At 48.7% G+C, this 21,519-nt stretch overlaps 3 protein-coding genes across 4 annotated transcripts in view; 1 reads left to right on the top strand and 2 right to left on the bottom strand.

Annotated features, from left to right (window-relative positions):
* The window catches only part of LOC310828840 (uncharacterized protein), a 57,705-nt gene extending 38,767 nt beyond the window's left edge, over positions 1 to 18,938 (bottom strand). Inside the window, exons 1-2 of the mRNA XM_083706776.1 lie at positions 18,819 to 18,938; positions 16,658 to 17,075 (exon numbers count right to left, since the gene is read on the bottom strand). Of these exons, the coding sequence (XP_083562902.1) occupies positions 16,658 to 16,756 (99 nt within the window). The 5' untranslated portion in view covers positions 16,757 to 17,075; positions 18,819 to 18,938. The remainder of the gene's footprint in view (positions 1 to 16,657; positions 17,076 to 18,818) is intronic.
* On the top strand, positions 3,147 to 8,015 carry LOC310830909 (ceramide-1-phosphate transfer protein-like). 2 transcript variants are annotated; one of them, XM_083710738.1, is made up of 4 exons: positions 3,147 to 3,545; positions 3,908 to 3,999; positions 5,239 to 5,429; positions 6,938 to 8,015. In XM_083710738.1, the coding sequence occupies exons 1-4, from the start codon at positions 3,446 to 3,448 to the stop codon at positions 7,467 to 7,469; spliced, it is 915 nt and encodes a 304-aa protein (XP_083566864.1). In that variant the 5' UTR covers positions 3,147 to 3,445; the 3' UTR covers positions 7,470 to 8,015. The 2 variants fall into 2 exon arrangements, with proteins under 2 accessions (XP_083566864.1, XP_083566865.1); XM_083710739.1 differs by having other exon boundaries at positions 3,214 to 3,545; positions 3,911 to 3,999.
* LOC310829079 (uncharacterized protein) lies at positions 9,508 to 16,449 on the bottom strand. The gene is made up of 4 exons (XM_083707259.1): positions 16,405 to 16,449; positions 16,124 to 16,200; positions 13,258 to 13,384; positions 9,508 to 12,643 (listed from the first exon to the last, which is right to left on the bottom strand). Exons 3-4 carry the CDS (start codon positions 13,289 to 13,291, stop codon positions 11,910 to 11,912), a joined length of 768 nt encoding a protein of 255 aa, XP_083563385.1. The 5' UTR covers positions 13,292 to 13,384; positions 16,124 to 16,200; positions 16,405 to 16,449; the 3' UTR covers positions 9,508 to 11,909.
* Positions 18,939 to 21,519: the final 2,581 nt, after the last annotated feature.

Genomic DNA, 21,519 nt, shown 5'->3' with positions numbered 1-21,519 from the left:
ATTAATATGCTTCCTAACTTCCGATAGCACACTCTTAGCAGAGTTCTACATTCCCCTTTTAAATGCACAGCGGATAGCTGGTTGCAGGCTCGTGTCAGCCTCCCACTATTAGGTTCCTGGTAAGTTCCCTTATATTCCTCTTAAAAGAACAAACACACCACAGTCTTGTGTAAAGTATTAATAATAATAATAATAATAATAATAATAATAATAATAATAATAATAATTTATTATTTGTACCCCGCCCATCTGGCTGGGTTTCCCCAGCCACTCTGGGCGGCTTCCATAAAAACCAAAAATACACTAAAATATCACAGATTAAAAACTTCCCTGAACATATATAAAAGTAGTTTACTCACTCATTCAGTTCACAGTTGGATCCCTGAAGGCAGACTTAGTTACAAAGTATATACCTGTAGATCTATCCCATATGGAGACAGTTCCAGTGTCCTCTGTTGGCTGAAAGACAACAGAGAATTTCTAGCTAAAAGCTGCTCCAACGACGGAGGAAGTCAAAAGGGGGGGAGGGCTTCATGCCTTGTCCCTTTTGTTACCTGGACAGATAAGGTCACGCACACCTCTAGTCACATGCAAAAGGAAATAAGCCCCAGCCAGGAGGAAACAGGAAGTTTTTGAGTGGCTGAACCAAACATTCTCTTGCATGCCCAGTCTAGGAAAACAAGGAAAGTTGTACTTGACTGCTATTTATGTAGCACATCCCACACTTCCTGGGGACATGGAAAACCTGGGTCCTCATGGTCATGGTGAGGAAGAGGCTCTGCCACCTTTCCCAACTGCTAACAGGATAAGGAAGCGCAATTTCAGTGCAGTGGGGAGGGGAGAGGCTGCCCCCCACAGCACCCTCCCTCCATGCCACAGTCTCCAACACAGCCAGGAAAGGCACAGACCTTGTGGGCTCATAAACAACAACAGAGTAAAAAAACACATGGAAATCCTCAAGCAAGGCATGGTCTCCTATACTGAGTGTCACCTGATGAAATAAAAGGACTTACAGGCCAGCCAAATCAAGGGAAAGCACCTGGCCCAGATGCGATAGGTTCCAAAGAACTCAAATTAAACCCTCTCTGGTGGACCCTTTTGCTGGCTAATCAGCAAAGGGTTGGATAAGACAGGATCTATATCCATGCCAGACACATGGACAACAAGGGCAACTATAGTCCCAATAAACAACAACAACAACAACAATAATAATCATAATATAATTTATTCCCCAGCCACTCTGGGCGGCTTCCAGCAAAATATTAAAATACAGTGGGCTGTTAAACATTAAAAGCTTCCCTAAACAGGGCTGCCTTCAGATGTCTTCTAAAAGCCTGGTAGTTGTTTTTCTCTTTGACATCTGGTGGGAGGGCGTTCCACAGGGTGGGTGCCACTACCGAGAAGGCCCTCTGCCTGGTTCCCTGCAACTTGGCTTCTCGCAGGGAGGGAACCACCAGAAGGCCCTCAGAGCTGGACCTCAGTGTCCGGGCTGAGCAATGGGGGTGGAGATGCTCCTTCAGGTCTACTGGGCCTTTGAGGCCATTTAGGGCTTTCAAGGTCAGCACCAACACTTTGAATTGTGCTCGGAAAAGTACTGGGAGCCAATGTAGGTCTTTCAAGACCAGTGTTATGTGGTCTTGGTGGCCACTCCCAGTCACCAGTCTAGCTGCCACATTCTGGATTAGTTGTAGTTTCCGGGTCACCTTCAAAGGTAGCCCCACAGAGCATGCACCACTCTGGTGAGACAGTCTGCGGGCAGGAAGGGTCTCATCCTGTGTACCAGATGGAGCTGGTAGACAGCTGCCCTGGACACAGAATTGACCTGTGTCTCCATGGAGAGCTGCAAGTCCAAAATGACTCCTGCACACCTGGTCCTTCAGGGCCACAGTTGCCCCATTCAGGGAGACCATACTCTGTCCGGGACCTGTTTGCTTTCCGCTGGAGCAAAGGTCTCCCAGCACGTCAATCATTAACCCCAACCCCACAGGCTGCCTCTTTGCAAGGTAAACCCCAAAGGGAACGAGGCGCACCTGTGTTTTGCTCCTCCAGGTTGGGGGTGGAGGGAGGGAGGCACAAGGCAAATGGATTTCATGTCGCTTCATTTCCAATATGCCACCTAATGGCAAAGATCGTGTGGGTGGCTAACGAGTAAAAATCAAACACATGCGACGGGAAATGGAAAGCGAGAGCACCGAAGGCAGCCAGCCGCAGGGAGTGACGTCAGGGAATGACACAACTCTTGCATCTTCTTCCACTAACCCTGAAAAATACAGGAGCTGATGGCTATTGCTTAGTGTGGAAGGAAAAGCACTCTGGACATGCTCAGGAGCGGCAACAACAACAAGAATAATAATAATAATACTTTATTATTTGTACTCTGCCCATTGCCTGGGTTGCCCCAACCACTCTGAGCGGCTTCCAGCATATATAAAAACATAGCAAAATATTAAACCTGCCCAATTATTGCTGCCTGTGTCCTTTTTTTCGGTGGTGGCGGCGCGTGTGCAAAGACTTCCTTTTGTAACGTATATAAAACAGAGAGAACAGAGAAAGCAACAGATCTAAAGGCGAGAAACGAAAACTAAAATTAAAAAATTGTCCAGTAGCACCTTAGAGACCAACTAAGTTTTGTTCTGGGCATAAGCTTTTGTATCTGAAGAAGTGTGCATGCACATGAAAGCTTATGCAGTGGTACTTCGGGTTAAGAACTTAATTCGTTCCGGAGGTCCGTTCTTAAAGCAACAGATCTAAAGGCGAGAAACGAAAACTTTGAAACAAGTCCCGCAGGATGAGCCCGGCTGCACGTGGGCGAAAAGTCCAACAAAGGATATCAGCGGGATCTGATGATGATCGGGTCTCGTTCAAGGTTCGCCAGGCTGGCCCTGAACACGATGCTTCTTCTGCTGTATTCAGGAACGCCGGATCGTACCCAAAGTGCCTGAAGGTTTTCGTCCCTTTCGCCCAACTCTCCAATGCTGCTCCGGTCTTTCCCTCCTGGCAATAGCTGCCAACGTTTTTTAAGGGAAATTCCTTTATTCCGAATAGGATTCCTCGCAATAAAAAAAAGGGGGGGGGGAGTTGACAGCTCTGCCTCCTGGCTCCATTCCGGGGGCGGCTGCCACGTGTCTCCCGAGACGGATCCGCGCCACATCCTGAGCTTGGCAGGTCCAGTCCCATCCCGGCGGAGATGTCAAAGCGCCCTTGCCAAAGCTCAGAGTCAGGCCCAAGGCAGGGTGCTGCCGGGTGTCCCTGCGTGGGACCCTGTCCCTGGAGACGGGGGCCGGGCAGAGGTCGCCGCCCCCTCCCCACCCGCGGCCTCCACCCTCCTCTCGTCCCCGACTGATAAGGAAGTCTTATCTCCCCACCTGAGCAGACAGCCCCGGTCAGGGTGCAAAGGGAGGCCGGGGAAGGACGCGGCCGCGGCAGGAGCGCCAGGGTGCCGGGCATGGGGGCCACGGGGTGGACTCGCACCCGTCTCTGCCGCCTGGCCTGCACCGCGGGGGTCTTCCTCCTCCTCCTCCTCTGCTTCTCCAGCCTCCGCCTCCGTAAGTCGAGGGTCGGGGGGGGGGGGCCGTGCTGTGGCCTTTCGCTTCTCCTGGAATCTCCTTTTCCAATTCTCAGATTTATTTTGCAGCCATTTGCAATTGTTATTTAAAGGGGGGGGGGCGCAGACAAAAGCTTTCCTACTAAAACTGGGGCTCTTCCAGGCTGCCAGGGGTGAAGGAGGTCAATACTGCAAACAGGCCTCTGGGGAGCCCCCCATCCCAACAGGGGTCTCATTTCCGACCTTCCGCTGTCCTCCTGCAATTGCTTTGTTCTGGCTTTGAGTCTTCACCTAATAAATCCGTGTGTTTTCTCTGCCTCCCTGCCCCTGTGGGTCTCGCATTGCCTGCTCCGGGTGCCGCAGCAGAGCTGCCCAACTCCACCTGCGTTTGGGGGGTCCGTCCGTGCCGCTGGTTTGGGGGGATGCCGCCCAGCAAGGAGGATGCAGAGAGGAAGGTGAGAACCCGGAACGCCCCCAACTCAGCTGCTCCCAGTTTTGGAATGGAGCTCAGTGGGAATTTGCTCATGTTTTAAAGTCCGAAAACGCTGAGCGTTTTGCAGTGCTTGGATTTCCACTAGGTGTGCGATGTAATCTACTGGAGCAGCCAAGTACAAGATTACCTGTTGTGCTAGAGTGGACATGCAGGGGATGTTGGTCCAGCCAGTGGAACTTCCTGCCACTCCTGGCTGGAGCATCCTTCCTTTGCACGTGACTAGTGGGTGGGCGTGCTCTGGTCCAGGGGGTCATGAAGAGTCGGACATGACTAAATAACTAAAGAACAGCCAAGTAGGTGGGCCAGACCTGTCCAGACCTGGTAAAAGGTCAGCTCACTGAGCCACCTCCCTTCTTTTCCATCCTGCCTGCTTTCTGCTTCACCTGGACTGCACTGCTGCTCTCAGCCAGCAGTCCCTGGGTTATATCCCATGTGGGGTAAACCTCTTTGTACATGTTTGTAACTTTAACCCTAAAACCTGCCTTCAGGGATCACACTGTACTCTCCCTGATTGTGAGCAAAACTACTTTTTGTTACTTATGAGTAGGACTGTGGTGTCTTTATTCTTTTAGGAGGGATTCAAGAGGTCTTATCAGGAATAATAGAACATGTCTCAATCTGGGCAAGTCAGATTGAATTGCTTGTTGTCTTAAGAGATTCTATCGAGTCTGCACCCAGCTTCCTGCTGTGTAATAGGGGAATGCACTCTGCTAAGTGAAGAAACTTGCTAAGGCGAGTTCAGAAGGATAATATTAATCCATATATCCCCTCCTGTTACCCACAGCATTCCCACACCAGGATCCCAGTTGGAGAGAATCCTAGAACTGTAGATGGCAGAGTTGTAATGCAGGGATCTTAACGGAAGCAATTAAACCTCCCTGCCTGCTATCGGAGGTTTTTAAGCAAGCACTGGGTGGCCACCAGTGAGCGATGCTTTAGCTGCAATCCCTGCATTGCGTGGGGTTGGACTAGATGGCCCCTGTGGGTCCCTTTCTAGATTCTAAGTTGCCAGAGGCTAAATTATGCAGCTGTGTCCCCCCCCCCAAAAAAGTGAACACTTCTTTGTTACATTTGGAGTGATGATTTGGGGGGTGGGGTGGGGGAGCACGAGGGTCGGAGGGTTGCTTTTTCTGCCCCTAAGGCACCCCAGTCCCACCAGCTGACCCACCCCAGTGACTCTGCCCTTCTGCTCTGCTCACAGCCCCCTCCTTCCGCCTCGCCCCCTTCTGCCACCACCGGGGCCGCCCTCCTTCTGCACACCCCATCCGAGCCCCAGGACCTGGGTGAGGGCTTCCGAATCGTGCGTCTGCAGAGGGCCTTCGCTGCCAGCCTCACACCCAGCGGGCAAATCCTCATCCGTGAATACCTCAGCGGCTGGAAAGAGCTGATCAAGTGAGTAAGAGCTGCGTCCCCCCCAAAAAAAAAGCCAAGGGGGGCTCTGTAGAAGCAGGAGCCACATTTCCCAGGTGAGAGATTCTGGCCCAGATACTAAGTTCCTGGGACAGGCTTGGCAAAGGCAGCAAGGAGGTTTCCAGGTCCCACAGGAAACAGAAACCGATGAAGCAGCAGCGCAGAATCCTGGAGCTGGAAGGGAGTCAGGAACCGAGGAATCCAGATAGACTGGGCCTGGGCCTGGAGATTCCATAAGAGGATCAGAAGAGCCTGGCTGCTGGATGAGGCCAAAAGGGGCCCGTCTAGCCCAGCATCCTCTTCTCATAGGGGCCAGCCAGGTGTTCCAAATGGGAAACCCACAAGCAGGACTTGAACAAAAGAGCAGCCCTCTCCCCTCCTGTGGTTTCCATCAAATAATATTCAGAAGCATTGCTGCCTCCAACTGCACAGGGCAGAGCGCAGTCATTGTGGCTAGGAGCCACCTGTTTGTTCCGTGCCTAGAAAGTATGAGTTGAAGTAGTTTCCCCCTTGCCCCGCTCCTTCCCAGGGAAAAACTGCTCTTTAGTGCTAAATCAGAACAAACAGCAATCCATAGGGGGGGGGGGATTGCTGTTTGCACCTATTGAGTTTTCCCTCTCTCAGTGTGCGGAGCCCTCAGTAATAAACAGCATTTTCCCAGGAAAAGCAGCAGGACAAACACACAAGCCAACCCCTATTGGACCCCTGACTAGAAATCATGGGGGAAAGGGAAGCGTGAGTGAGTATTTGCTTGCTTTTTCTCTCTAAACTAAAAAGTCCCAAGCTTCATAGAGGAGTCGCTCCAACCCCTCGAGCATTTCAGTTGCTCTTTTCCGAACCTTTTCCAAAACTGCAATATACCTTTTGAGATGAGTCGACCAGAACTAGACACAGTTACAGTACTCCACATGTGGTCGCACCACAGATTTGTACAATCGCATTATGACATTGGCTGTTTTATTCTCAGTCCCTTTCCTGTTTTCTTTTTTTTGCCAATTTTTAAAAATTAGTTTTCATTTTTAACCACTGAATGGTTAAAACCCAGTTCCTTTCCTAAGGCCTCCTGGCACCCTAGATTGGTATGAAGGCGTTATGGTATTGGCAGGCAGGCAAACCCTCCACAAATCCGAAGCGAGTCCCTGAGGCAGTTGGGTGGCGCCTCGTCCGCCTCTTTCTTGCAACTCCTGCAGCCCAGCTGGTGCCCAACATCTTACTCTGTTTTCCTTTGGACCACTTGAGCGAGGCGGAGGAGAGGGAGATCTCGTCCTCCGGGCAGCCCAGGACCTCCAAACACTGCCCAGACTTGCGCCCCTGGGGAGGTCACTAGCAAGAACAATGCCAGAGGCAGCAGCATCTCCACAGCAGGCGCTGCGAGCCCCCCCCCCCCCAGGCTCCGTCCTCCGCTGTCTCCCGAGACAAGCGGGTGGGAGCGCACAATTCCCGCCGCTTCTTTCCTGTTAGACTCCGGCCCGCTCTCTCCTTCCTCGCAGGCTCATGGACTCGCTGGGCGCTGCCTTCGGCCTGATCTCCGGCGAGACGCGCACCAAGATCGCCATCCTGCAGGAGAACCAGCGCGGCCCCCACGGCGCCCACTACCGCACCCTCCAGTCCATGGTGCGCTTCGAGCTGGCCCGGGGGCTGGTGGGCTTCCAGTCCCTGCCGGCCGGCCGGCCCCCCTCCGGCTGCCGGACCTTCCTGCGCCTCCACCGGGCCTTGAAGTGGCTGGAGCTCTTTCTGCGCAAGCTGGGGACCAGCCCGGAGGACGCGGACCCTTCCCGCATGTGCGCCGACGCCTACCAGGAAGCCCTGGCGCCCTACCACAGCTGGTGGGTGCGCCAGGCGGCCGCCCTGGCTTTCCTGGCCATGCCCTCCCGCCGCGAACTCTACCGCATCCTCAGCGCCGGAGGGGGCGAGGAGGGCAAGGGCCCCCGCAGGCTCCTGGACACCGTCCGCAGCATCGCCCGCGTGTACAACGCCACCCAGGAGCTGTATGCCGCGCACGGGATGCTGGCGCTGCCCTGAGGGGCCCCGAGGGGGGGGGGCAGCAGCAGCAGCAGCAGCAGCGGGTCCCTTCCCTGCCAGCGCCTCTGCACCCAGTCCCGGGGGGACCAAGGCTGGTAGCGCCAGGCGAGGCGACGCTGCATTGCCAGGCTGACCCCGGGGATGCCTTCCGGCTCCGGGGTTCCTTGGGAGGTTTCGAGCAGAGCTTGGGGGGCCACCTGCCAGGAATGCTGCACTGCAGGGGGTGGGATTAGATGGCCCCTGGGGGTCCCTCCCGACTCTGCAGTGCCAGGATTATTCGGTGGACAGCTGGGGGAGGGGGTTTGGCGGGAAGCGCCAGCATCGCAGCCCTTGCTCAGTCCCCTAATGCAGCTGTTGACCAGGGAGCAGAATGAAGCCAAAATGTTTTTGGGAAGGGGGCGATCTTAGAGGGGGAATTAGGTGCTCGTGGCTCCCTCTGCTGGCTGCTCGGAGCTCTGCACCTGCAAGCTCCGCTTCCGCCGCCTAGAAGCCCAGGTTTTAGGGGCAAATACGGAAGACTGATAAAAAATAAAAGTATTCCTCACCTGTGGGCTCCATCGTTGCTTAATATAAAGGTGCTAAAAAGGTAAACGACCCCTGACAGTTAAGTCCAGTCGCAAAGACTCTGGGGTTGCAGCGCTCATCTCGCTTTACTGGCCGAGGGAGCTGGCCTTTGTCCGCAGTTAGTTTTTCCAGATTATGTGGCCAGCATGACTGAGCCACTTCTGGTGAAACCAGATAGCGCACGTAAACACCGTTTACCTTCCCGCCAGAGCGGTACCTATTTATCTACTTGCACTTTGGCGTGCTTCGAACTGCTAGGTTGGCAGGAGCTGGGACTGAGCAACGGGAGCTCACCCCGTCACAGGGATTCAAACTACCAACCTTCTGATCAGCAAGCCCTAGGCTCTGTGGTTTGGACCACAGCACCACCCGCGTCCCTTCATAAAGGTGCTAAATAGGCTTAAATGAGCCAGACATACTCTGTGTGTGCACGTGCGCGCACACACACACACACACACACACACAGGGTGAGACTGGTGGCACTGTGTGACTCTGCTTTGATATTTGCATAAGAAATAAAATCATGCTATATATATTGCTAGATAGATATATGTCATTCAAGCTCTGCCCTTTATATATATTTAATTTATGGTATATCTTTTCAAGAATTTCCCAAACCCTTGGATATCATAGAGTCGGATTGGACTCCCCCAGTCCACCCCCTGCAATGCAGTCCACCCCCTGCAGTCCACCCCCTGGCACCCCACCATCTAGTCCACCCCCTGCAATGCAGGAATCTTTTGCCCAACGTGAGGCTCAAACCCACAACCCTGAGATGAAGAGTCTCATGCAGTGCCAGATTTACTTATAAGCTAAACAAGCTATAGCTTAGGGCCCCACTCTCTTGGGGGGGGGGGGAAATTAAAGGAAAAAAACCTGGATGTACATTTCCAAAATATAAGATAAACTTCTTCTTAATTGTATTTCAGTTCCACAATTACTTTGATAAAATACATATTATGTTATGTGCAAATGGCTTTAGATACCTACTAGGTCCATCAATTACCATATACAGTAGCATATATTCAACACAAAAAACAGCAACAATTTGTTGTGGACAAAGGACAGCTGGACATATAAAGGGCCCCATGGCCTTCAGGAGCTGAGGGCCTCTTCAAACCTCAATCCGGCCCTGGTCTCATGCTGTACCAACTGAGTTACCAACAATCCAGATTGTTAAGATTAAGGGTCTTCTGGGATTTGGGACTCAGTATGGATTACTTTGGGAATCCCTGCCCCATGAAGAGAAGAAGAAGAAGAGTAGTTTGGATTTGATATCCCGCTTTATCACTCCCCTTCAGGAGTCTCAAAGCGGCTCACATTCTCCTTTCCCTTCCTCCCCCCCCAACAAACACTCTGGGAGGTGAGTGGGGCTGAGAGACTTCAGAGAAGTGGGACTGGCCCAAGGTCACCCAGCAGCTGCAGGTGGAGAGCCAAGAAAGGGAGCATCTCTCTGGGAATGAACTGCTTTCCCCCAGCAGGTGCCCTCTGGGTATTTTGGTAGTGTACAAGACTCTTAATCTCAGGGTCCTGGGTTTGAGCCCCACATTGGACAAAGAGCTTCCTGCTTTGCAGGGGGTCAGGCTAGATGGTCCTTGTGGTCCCTCCCAAATCTACGGTTCTATGACTGCCAGCCTCACCAGCTCCAGCTAATATGGCCAGATGGTGCTTGGGGGGCTGGGAGGAGTTGTGGTCCAAAACATCTGGAAGGGAGCTGGGTATGTTAAACCCGAAAAAGAGGAGAATGAGAGAAGAAAAGGCCATCTCCAAATATCTCAAGGGCTGCCACATGGAGGATGGAGAAAGCTTGTTTTCTCCTGCTCCAGAGGGTAGGACTCGGACCAAGGTCTTCAAATGTCAAGAAATGAGGTTCTGACTAAACATCAGGAAGAAGATTCTGACAGTAGGAGTTGTTTGGCAAAGGAAATGGCTCCCATGAAAGGTTGTGGACTCTCCTTCCTTGGGAGGAAGGAGGTTGGGCAGCCATCTATCATGGATGCTTTAGTTGAGAGCAATGCGTTGCAGGAGGTTGGCCTGACATTGCAACAGAAGTTGGCTATTGAACAAAACTGAAATGCATGTAAAAAAAGAGGGGCAGTTATTGGCTCAGGGATCTTCACGTGGTCAGCCTCTGTACTGCCAGTGTTGATCCATTCTTGCTTCATTTCAACTTGGGAGTCAGGACGTTTGGCCTTTGAATTCATGTCCAGAAACAAGAGGCAGGGTGAAAAGAAGAGGCTGATCCCAGCATGCTTCACTGCTCAGGGCAACCCCCAAACAAGATAGGTTCCAAGGAAGAGGTGGCAATGAGTTGCTGGGCTCATGGCAGGGGACAGGCACACACAGGCAAAGAAAGCAGTCCTTCTTTTTTACATACTTTGGCTCGGCAAAAAGTCACAATTGCAAGCGTTCTGCAAAAAAGTCCCGTAGGTTTCAAAAGCCCCACAAGGGTGGGTGGGTGTGGAATATATTTATTTCCACTGAGTAAAATGCCACTTGATGGTAACAAAACATCTAAGCCGTTTACTAGAAATGTTAATATGGTCAATTAAAAACAGCAGCAAACCATTTAAAACATCACAATCAAGTAGCAAAATCAAAAATTAAACAGTAAAGAGATTGAAAGAATAACAGCATAAGATTAAAGCACATCACTATCTCTGCATCTGAAAAAGCTTACCTGAAAAAACGTATTTTAAGCAGGCACCAAAAAGAATGAAGCCAAAGGGCCTGTCTCAAGTCACAAGGCGGAGAGGGATATCGGTTCAGACATGGTCCTATCCTGACAAGAAGGGGAACTCTGGGATCAGGGCTCAGCCAGTGTCTCTGGAGACCTCATCCTTTGGAGGATGCTTGGGAGAGGTGGGGTGGCTGGACAGCTTCCCACCTTAATACACAGAACCTTCAATGGATTTTGCAATATGTTTTAATGTTAATATAGAGACATTTGTAGTCAGTAATAGCTGAGGGGAAGGGCTGCAGGATACACATAAACAAGTGTCACACGCTGGACGAAATGGTTTCCAAATCTTGAAAAGAAGAGCAAGACTTATTGAGGACGTGATACCGATAACCTGCGGGGTGCAAGGCCTCGTGTGAAGAGGGTTGCAAGGCCTGGGCTGGAGACATGGGCACCCAGCGCGGTTTCAAAAATCCCTCATCCAGCAGAGTCTCACACTGGGGAGGAAGTAGAGCAGGGTCACCTGCTTGAGGAATATATCCGAGGCACTGACAAAAATGTCCCACTGGTCAAGATCTGTCCACCTGGCATGGAAAAGAGTGTCAGATGCTGCCCTGGGGTGAGCTGTGTTGTTTGGAGTCTCAGCTCAATCTAAGCCTTCTTCCATGTTTTGGATGTCTGACAATGAGAACTGGAGTTGGCTGAAGCAGACAAACTGTGCTGGGTCAGGATCCCAACCAACTTTGAGGTAGGATGAGCAGAGAACCCTCGTCTTCCTCGTGGATACCGTTATTTTTATGGAATGTGCTTGTGATCGAGGGAGGACAGAAGCCAGGGACTCCTCCGCATCACCTTCTCCCAGAGGAAGGACAGAAACTTGTGGCTTTTCTGGCAGATGTCCAGTGTGCGTGCACTATGCTGAGAATGGCAGTAGCGTTCAGGAGCACCACAGATTTGCAGCTTCTATGCACTTGAAGTGGAAGTATGTGACAAGCTTGTCAACATCTTCAAAAGAAAGCTCAACATTGATGGCAAGGTCCTCAGTGTTGCCCAAATCCCTGTTAACTCTTCCCAGATGTGAGGTGAGGAAGGTAATTCAACACCTTGGCCAATGACTTGCATCTCCAGATGTGGGTATGTGGTTTAAATAAATACTGGGCATTGAGGGTGCACTCCACGCATGTGAGAGAAAATGGTTATGGTTTCTCCCCTGTATGGATTTTTTGATGGGAAGTGAGATTGTCCTTTCGACTGAAGCTCTTTCCACACTCCAAGCAGTGATATGGTTTCTCCCCTGTATGAATTCGTTGATGGGAAGTGAGACTTGAGCTCCAACTGAATTTCTTTCCACGTTCCAAACACTGATATGGTTTCTCCCCTGTATGAATTCTTTGATGGGAAGTGAGACTTTCCTTCCAACTGAAACTCTTTCCACACTCTTGACATGGAAATGGTTTCTCCCCTGTATGAATTATCTGATGGTCAGTAAGAGTTTCCTTCTGGGTGAAGCTCTTTCCACATTCCAAACACTGATAGGGTTTCTCCCCTGTATGTACTCTTAGATGGGAAATGAGAATTTTCTTGTGGGTGAAGCTCTTTCTACAATCCAAACACTGAAATGGTTTCTCCTCCATATGAATTCTTTGATGGGAAGTGAGATTTGACTTCCATCTGAAGTGCTTTCCACACTCTTGACAGTGAAATGGTTTCTCCAGTGTATGAATTCTCTGATGGGCAGTGAGACTTCCCTTCCGGTTGAAACTCTTTCCACATTCTAAACACTGATATGGTTTCATCCCAATATGATTTATTTGATAGGGAGTGGAAAGGGAGATGGAGTTCTCTCCACACTCCAAATATTCATATCGTTTCTCTACTGTGTGGATTTTGTCATGGTCTCCCTTGTTCTTCATTGCCAATTCAACCTCACCTGCAATGGAAAGAGAAATGGATTAGAACCTCAGAAATAAATGGAGCCCCAAATGATTGGACAATGAAAATTAACTCTTGTGATAGTGGAAGAACAGAAGAGGGTTAGGCATGAGGTCTTACTACAGGGTTCACTGCCTTTGTTGACTGGCATTCATGGGCTGATTTATGGTAGCCTGAGATGTGCAAAACCTGGCTCTTTTCTTGAATGGATTTTGTTTGGCCCAATCATGGAATTTTCTGCATCTCTATTGTCAGTCACCTGTTTGTTGTTCCATTTCTAAGGTCCATAGTCTCTTTGGTCAACCAAAACAGACAGAAGCAAAAACAAAACCACAAACCCTGACAGAATCTACTTTTATTTCTTAAAACTTCTGAAAACTACATTTATGAAGATCTGGGCAGTTCAGAGCAGCCTGATCATGATTTTAAAAATTACTGGAGTAGGAATTTTCACAGACATACCAATCCCTGCCCCTCCAATAATGGTGCCTTGTGCCCTTTTAGAATCCCAGGTGCTGTAGGTGGTTTTGTTGAGCTCCATCCATATATCATTTTGATATATATATCTATGGAATTTCAAAGCACATATTATCATCCAACTTGCAGCCTTACCGAGGGAGGCCATGATCCCACGATTCTCCTTCATGACTTCCTTATGCAAAGCTCTCTGGTCAGGATCCAACAACGCCCACTCCTCCTCCGTGAAATGCACAGCTACATCTTCAAAGCACAGAGGACCCTGAAAGGAAAAAGACAAGGGTCTCCTCTAAGGCACTCTAAAGATTATCTACTACACTTTGTGGTGGTGTTTCCTGCCTGTTCATTGCTGTGTTGTGTTATTTGCAATGGGGATACTCAAAAATGCTGAGCAAAGGTCCACTAGGCTGTACACTTGGTCCCTGCAGGGATGGCGCTCTGAGGGTTGGACACCACTAAGTGTTTTTAGACCACAAACTGGTACACAAGTCTGAAATCTTGGACCAGCCAAAAAGGATCTGGGGTAAAATTCAAGGCTTGTGGATAGGTAAGAAGGAGGTGGTATCACTGACATGGCTTGCAATTTTTGGTATAGAAAGTATTGGTGTAATATGCAGAGAGCGTTCTTATTCCATTGATTCAAGAAGGTTCTAGGAACTTGTCTGGGTCTCATGAGCTAGAAGCTACTACAAGCTGCAAGCGGCAAGTGACTAGCTGGTCAGCAATTTTTCCATTCTGCCTGGAAACAAGCAGAAGGTTCCTGATTTTTGGCTTATTCCTTCAGAGAAGCTGAGTACAGCTGGTTGAAGCTGGCCCTGTTATTTTTCTATCCCAAGGTCATGCTGCCTATAAACAGAGGCCGGAGGAATCCTGATTTTCACTTTCTCTCTCTCTCTATTTCTGGTGGGGGGATCTGTACCTAGTATGTCTGATTGCCAAGTTCTTAGTCTTATTTTAAGTTTAAGATTATTATTTTATATTGCGACTGGATTCTTAAGTACTATGCAAATCCGAAAGAGTTGAATTCACGAATTGTTATGCTCATTTGCCTTCAGTAGATAATACTGGATGAAGCTCCTGCGCCTGGTCTGTTTTTTGGGACCCTGCATTGTGTTTGCTAACAATCCGTTGTGTCTAGTCTGGATCATTATGGAGCAAAACCTTGACAATTACAAGGTGACTGGAAGGGGCACAAATGAAAGGATCTCCTCTCTCCACACCCCATCTGGGGGGGGGGGCGGTTGGGGAATCTTGGCTACTGTTTTCATGACATGTCAACTGCTTAGAAGCCCATTGTAGCACTCAGTCATAAATATATAAATAAAACTGCAAGTATTGATAAATAATACTAGCAACATACAGAAGGCTAGGTTTTTTATGAAGATGATGGAATTTATGGAGCTGGCAGACCTCACCAGGAGAATCCGTGACCAGAAAGAAGAGGATTACCAGGAAGATTGGAAGAAATTTAAAGACTATTTGAATAAATATTTAAACATTAAAGATATGTAATCACTTGAAAGAATCAATCAGGCCTAGGATAAAATTTGATTTAATTCTATAAATAAGAAAATGAACTATAAGAAAGGTAAAGAAATTGGAATACAATTGTAATATTGTTTTATGAAATACAGTAATGATATTAGAAACTGCTACATTCAAATTAAGAGGAAATTCAGATGGAGGAGATTAGAGGAAGTCAACTACAATTTTTATGAAAATGGATTTTAACTAATTAATTGAGTTCCTTCTTTTTTCTGTTTAGGTATGTTAAGTCTGTTATTATTTTTTCTTATTTGTTATTTCTTTATTGTGTTGTTGTTGCGATGTTGTTGTGTGGTTGTATATTTTCTTTTTTGTTATGTCTATTGAAAATGAATAAATATTATTGTGCTAAAACAGAAGGCTAGGTTTTTTTTATTATTAAAGATTTTCTTGGTTTACAAAAGTAGAATCATAGAATCATAGAGTTGGAAGAGACCACAAGGGCCATCGAGTCCAACCCCCTGCCAAGCAGGAAACACCATCAGAGCACTCCTGACATATGGTTGTCAAGCCTCTGTTTAAAGACCTCCAAAGAAAGAGACTCCACCACACTCCTTGGCAACAAATTCCACTGTCAAACAGCTCTTACTGTCAGGAAGTTCTTCCTAATGTTTAGGTGGAATCTTCTTTCTTGTAGTTTGGATCTATTGCTCCGTGTCCGCTTCTCTGGAGCAGCAGAAAACAACCTTTCTCCCTCCTCTATGTGACATCCTTTTATATATTTGAACATGGCTATCATATCACCCCTTAACCTCCTCTTCTCCAGGCTAAACATGCCCAGCTCCCTTAGCCATTCCTCATAAGGCATCGTTTCCAGGCCTTTGACCATTTGGGTTGCCCTCCTCTGGACACGTTCCAGTTTGTCAGTGTCCTTCTTGAACTGTGGTGCCCAGAACTGGACACAGTACTCCAGGTGAGGTCTGACCAGAGCAGACTACAGTGGCACTATTACTTCCCTTGATCTAGATGCTATACTCCTATTGATGCAGCCCAGAATTGCATTGGCTTTTTTAGCTGCCGCGTCACACTCTTGGCTCATGTCAAGTTTGTGGTCAACCAAGACTCCTAGATCCTTTTCACATGTACTGCTCTCAAGCCAGGTGTCCCCCATCTTGTATTTGTGCCTCTCATTTTTTTTGCCGAAGTGCAATACTTTACATTTCTCCCTGTTAAAATTCATCTTGTTTGTTTTGGCCCAGTTCTCTAATCTGTGAAGATCGTTTTGAAGTGTGATCCTGTCCTCTGGGGTGTTAGCCACCCCTCCCAGTTTGGTGTCATCTGCAAATTTGATCAGGATGCCCTTGAGTATGTGCAATGTCTCTCGTATTCCCTCCCCCCATGTAACATTTTTACAAAACAGTTTTATTTGTTGAGACATTAGGAAGAAAAGGGGGAAAGAGAAACCCTGGCTGCCCCACTCCTGAGCCTCTTTCCCCACAAGGCTCCTTCCTCCTACCTGATCTGCTTCTACAGCTGCTGCTTCCTCTCCATCACCAGGAAAAGACGGGTGAGGAGGTCTTGTTCTTCTTTCACCTGAGAGACAAAGGTTAGTTGGAAGCCAGGAGTGCATGCTTTTTCCAAAATGTACATTTTGGTGGTCATACCAATTTCATAGCTTTGTTGTGCTCTTCTGGGCCCTTGGTCCCAAATGTCTCCCCCCCCCAATTGAAAGAACTCAGAGATTACTTTCAAAAGCAACAGAAAGACCAAACAGGGAAGAAACTCCTTCCTCCTTACCTAGTGAACTCTCTCTGGTGTCCAACGGAGTCCTCTCTGCCTCAGATTAATTGGAGCCCATTTCTGCAACCAGATCCTTTGCCTGAAAGAGCAACAAGGATTCAAAACTGGAGAGGCAATATCTTTAGGAGTATCTCATATCATTCCTTGGATGCTTTCCAAAAAAAAAGATGAGCAATTAGTATAGGCTTTTAGGATGTTCTCCCTCCTGATAAGAGCCCCTTGGGAACATCCAGAGGAAAGTCTCTCTCACCTGCTTCCTCTCCTCTGCCTGACTCAGGAGGAAACCTTCGGCCAGGGCCACTGCCTGGGAACTGGTCTCTGCTCCGCATTCCCTCACCCAGCTCTCCATCTCCGGGGAAGGACAGCCAGGAACTGCTCCAAGATCACCAGGTCCAACATCTTAGCTTTCGTGTGCCCTTCTGGCTTTAGCCACTGGTGGCAAAGGTGGTAGAGTCGGCTGCAAACCTCTCGGGGTCCTTTGGCCTCCTGGGAGCAGAACCACCTGAACTGCCGGCTCTGCACCTCTGAGCAAAGGGTGTCCTCCTCTCCCAGGAGCTTCTGCACTGAGTTTTCCCAGAATCCCCCACTGATCCCATTTTCCATGGCATGGCCTCTTCCTGCTTCAGGGCCAGCTGAGTCTTGCTCATCCATCTGACCTCTCAGGAAGCCTGCAAGAGACAGGGAGGAAACTCTATTTTTTTCTGCCATTTTCTGTCCATCCAAATTAGAGGTGCTAGCAAATCCTACAAAGCAAATACATTTTTCCCCACTATAAAACTGACACATTGTCAGTAGAACAGAAATGTTCCCTGAGCAAGTGTGGATGAGTCTTGCTAGGAACCAGGGCTGGACTGTACCACAGCCCAGGATGTCAGCACCAGAATATCCAGGTCCCAGAATGACAACATAGCCCTTGGCTTCAGGCTCCAGAGTCCTTCAGCAGATCAGGAGTGAAGTTACATGGAACCAGGCAGAGGGCCTTCTCGGTAATTAAAACCCCAGGTTAAAACAGGTCATCACCGCTATAATAATAACTTTAATTTCTAGACCCCTATTCATTATATAAAGCAACCTATGAGTGGAGTACAACCATGTGTATTTACAAGCAGCACATTCAGGGACCAAACAGTTCAGCCAGATGCCTGGATCTGTACACTAATATCAGTGTAGAGGAAGAAGCAAAGATCACCATTGTTGAAGCAATGATTCTTCAACATCAACTTCGTTGGACTGGTCATGTTGTGCAGATGCCTGACTACTCTATTACAAACTTAAAAATGGAAAGTGTAATGCTGGTGGTCAACAAAAGAGGTTTAAAGACTGTCTCAAGGCAAATCTTTAAAAATGTAGTATAAACACTGACAACTGGGAAACACTGGCCTGCAAGTGCTCCAGTTGGAGAACATAGAATCATAGAATCATAGAGTTGGAAGAGACCACAAGGGCCATTGAGTCCAACCCCCTGCCAAGCAGGAAACACCATCAGAGCACTCCTGACATATGGTTGTCAAGCCTCTGCTTAAAGACCTCCAAAGAAGGAGACTCCACCACACTCCTTGGCAGCAAATTCCACTGTCAAACAGCTCTTACTGTCAGGAAGTTCTTCCTAATGTTTAGGTGGAATCTTCTTTCTTGTAGTTTGGATCCTTGACCAAAGGTGTCCCCACTGTGGAAGGATGTGTGGATCCAGAATTCGCCTCCACAGTCACTTACGGACTCATTGTTAAAACCGTGTTTATGGAAGACAATCTTACTCAGATACAAGTGATCGCCAAAGGAGAGAGAAGAATCGTAAGAGTAATAATAACAACAACATTATCATTATCATGAGATAAAAACTAACACAACTTCTACATTCAGCTACCTTCCAACATTCTGTTCCTGCGTCCGAAACTCCGATATGATCTTTTCATCTGGTCAGTGCCTAGAATCCATTCAGTTAATCCATTTCGGGAAGCCCCCCCCCCCCATTAACCCAGCACTGCTGCTGCCAACGTCCAGGCCAAGCTGCGCTTGATTTAAGGAGCAGGTAGAGGAAAGAAAGTCTGCTGGGGGGGGGGGGTGTCTCAGCTGCCCGGCTCTGGACCCGAGGGGATCCTTGCAATGCCCTCTCTGTGGAGAAGCCCTGGAAGACGGGCTGGAAACGGGCCCACAATCACGCGGCCAGATTATGGGCTGGGATCCCCTCTCGAGTCATGGCATAGTTATACTCCCCTTTATTTCTCCAATGAGCTCGAGGGGGCACCCATGGGTCTGTAGCTGCACACCTCCTGGGAACGAGCCCCCGCCCTGGCTTTGCAGAGATGGAGGGGGCGGACCCTCGGCTCCCTGGTTTGTGGGGTGGGTGGGGGTGGGCAGGGAACCCCTCTTCTCCCCAACGCCCCCTCCGGGGTAACAGAGAGGAGACTCACCAGCCCGCAGAAGGCGCCGCCGAGGCAGCATTTGCAAAGGAGACGACAGCCCCCTCCCCCTCTTGCAGGAAGGGAGGGGGAAGGGAGGACCTGCCCCCCCCCCGCCACACTTTTATATCCTGTCCTCTCTAGGAATCCAGCTCAGCTCCTTTTAACCCTTGGCAAGCCGTGTGCACCCAGCTCACACTTCTCTTCAGAGCAGGAGCGCAGCAGGAGACACGTGCGTTGCGCACAGTCAGAGAAGTTTTCTTGGCGGGGGGGGGGGGCTCTTGGCTGACGTGCTAAGCTGCTCCCTCCCTTGTGTTACGGAAATGAAGGGGGGCACATCTTAGATATCAGTTTTCCGCCTCCCTTCCAAACCCCTGGACGATGAGCCCAGCCACCTTTGTCCATCTTCTTTGGCGATCCCTCGTAGCCGAGCCACATTGTCTTCCATAAACATGGTTATAGCAGTGAGTGCGTAAGTGGCTGTGGAGGTCAATTCTGGATCCACACGTCCTTCCACAGTGGGGACACGGGTTTCTGGGTGGGAGTTGATCACTGTGTGGATTTGCCAAGCGTGCCTTCCTCCTAGCATGTTTCTCCCTTGCATCCTGAGTTCGAGCATCTTCAGATTTGGTCAAGGCTGTTCTCCAGTTGGAGCTCTCGCAGGCCAGTGTTTCCCAGTTGTCAGTGTTCATACTACATTTTTAAAGATTTGCCTTGAGAGAGTCTTTAAACCTCTTTTCTTGACCACCAACTTTACGTTTTCCATTTTTAAGTTTGGAATATTGTTGCTTTGGAAGACGATAATCAGGCATTCGCACAACATGACCAGTCCAACGAAGTTGATGTTGAAGAATCATTGCTTCAAGACTGGTGATCTTTGCTTCATCCAGTACACTGATATTAGTTCGCCTGTATTACACCATTGCCATAAACCCGTACCTTCAATCGATCAAATATACGCTCAATATATAACATCTTCTTGAGAGTCCCATGGACTGCAAGAAGATCAAACCTCTCCATTCTGAAGGAAATCAGCCCTGAGTGCTCACTGGAAGGACAGATCCTGAAGCTGAGGCTCCAGTACTTTGGCCACCTCATGAGAAGAGAAGACTCCCTGGAAAAGACCCTGATGTTGGGAAAGATGGAGGGCACAAGGAGATGGGAATGACAGAGGATGAAATGGTGGGACAGTGTTGTCGAAGCTACAAACATGAGTTTGACCAAACTGCAGGAGGCAGTGGAAGACAGGAGTGCCTGGTGTGCTCTGGTCCAGGGGGTCACGAAGAGTCGGACACAATAAACGACTAAACAACAACAACATAACATTGAAATTATGTTGCTGGTTTATGTATGAACCCTGTGTTTTATGAAGGGACTCTGTATTTTGTGAATTCCTAAAGATCAACCAGTGGGGAGCTCTGAAATCCGAGAGCTAGCCAATCGGGTACATCATTACAAACAGCAGCCCCTATTGTGTGCGAAGTAGGTAACTCTTCAGCCCAGCAGATCAGCCTTTGCAGGATTGACTGAGCCCCCCCCCCCCTGCTTTGCAGACAATGGAGAAAGCTGGTCAAATGTATCCCTTCTGGTTCCAATTGCCAAAACTTGTTACATTGTTGCAAGGAATGTCAAATTGTATCCCTTTGTGTTTAATAGTGCTGATGGAGTACTCACCTTTGAAAAAGCATATAAAATCAATGCCTTAACCGATTCTCCAAAGTTCAATGACATTTTGCTCCAAAAGGTAAGGCGGACTTGCACAGCACCCTCCTCCATAATCCTTCAGATATGCAGTCACATACAAGGAACCCCTCCCTCAAGGGGAACAATGGACATCTGTTGAAGGGTTTGATGAGGCCAGGTGAACACACAGCCCCAGGAAGGCCAGAGGGCAAGGATATGCATAGTCAGTTTCATTGTTCTTTAGGTGGTGGGTACCTAAGGTGTCTGGAACTTAATCTGATAAAATAAATTTTAAAAATTAAAAAAAATGTCCAGTAGCACCTTAGAGACCAACTAAGTTTGTTCTGGGTACAAGGGGTACCTTGGGTTACATACGCTTCTGGTTACAGACTCCGCTAACCCAGAAATATTACCTTGGGTTAAGAACTTTGCTTCAGGGTGAGAACAGAAATCGTGCTCCGGCGACGCAGGGACAACAGGAGGCCCCATTAGCTAAAGTGGTGCTTCAGGTTAAGAACAGTTTCAGGTTAAGAACGGACCTCCGGAACGAATTAAGTACTTAACCCGAGGTACCACTGCATAAGCTTTCATGTGCATGCACACTTCTTCAGATACAAAAGCTTATACCCAGAACAAAACTTAGTTGGTCTCTAAGGTGCTACTGGACAATTTTTTTAATTTTCTAATTTATTTTGAGTGCGTCAGACCAGTATGGCTACCTGCCTGAAGCTTTAACCTGATAAGTGGAGGAACTTGACAAACTTGGGTAACCTCCTGACCCCCTCCCTCTCTGTGACATGTGGATGATGTATCAGTAATGTATCCATAATGCTGCTTGAAATGTATTCTGGGTAACGTGTAACCTATGTTCAGGGTTCTTACTCCTTGTGGGGATCTCTTGCGCAACAATGAAGGTTGTGGTCTACTGATCTACTGAATAAGATTTCCCCCCCTTGATTTCCCCCTCTAAAAGCTAGGTGCACCCTATGGTCCGGTGCGCCTTATGGAGCGAAAAATATGGTATTGTATT

Source organism: Podarcis gaigeae (assembly GCF_964106915.1).
Source record: "Podarcis gaigeae genome assembly, chromosome: 13".
Taxonomy (NCBI): Eukaryota; Metazoa; Chordata; class Lepidosauria; order Squamata; family Lacertidae; genus Podarcis; species Podarcis gaigeae.
Note: the sequence above shows the minus strand (reverse complement) of the source record. Positions and strands in the feature narration are given on the sequence as shown.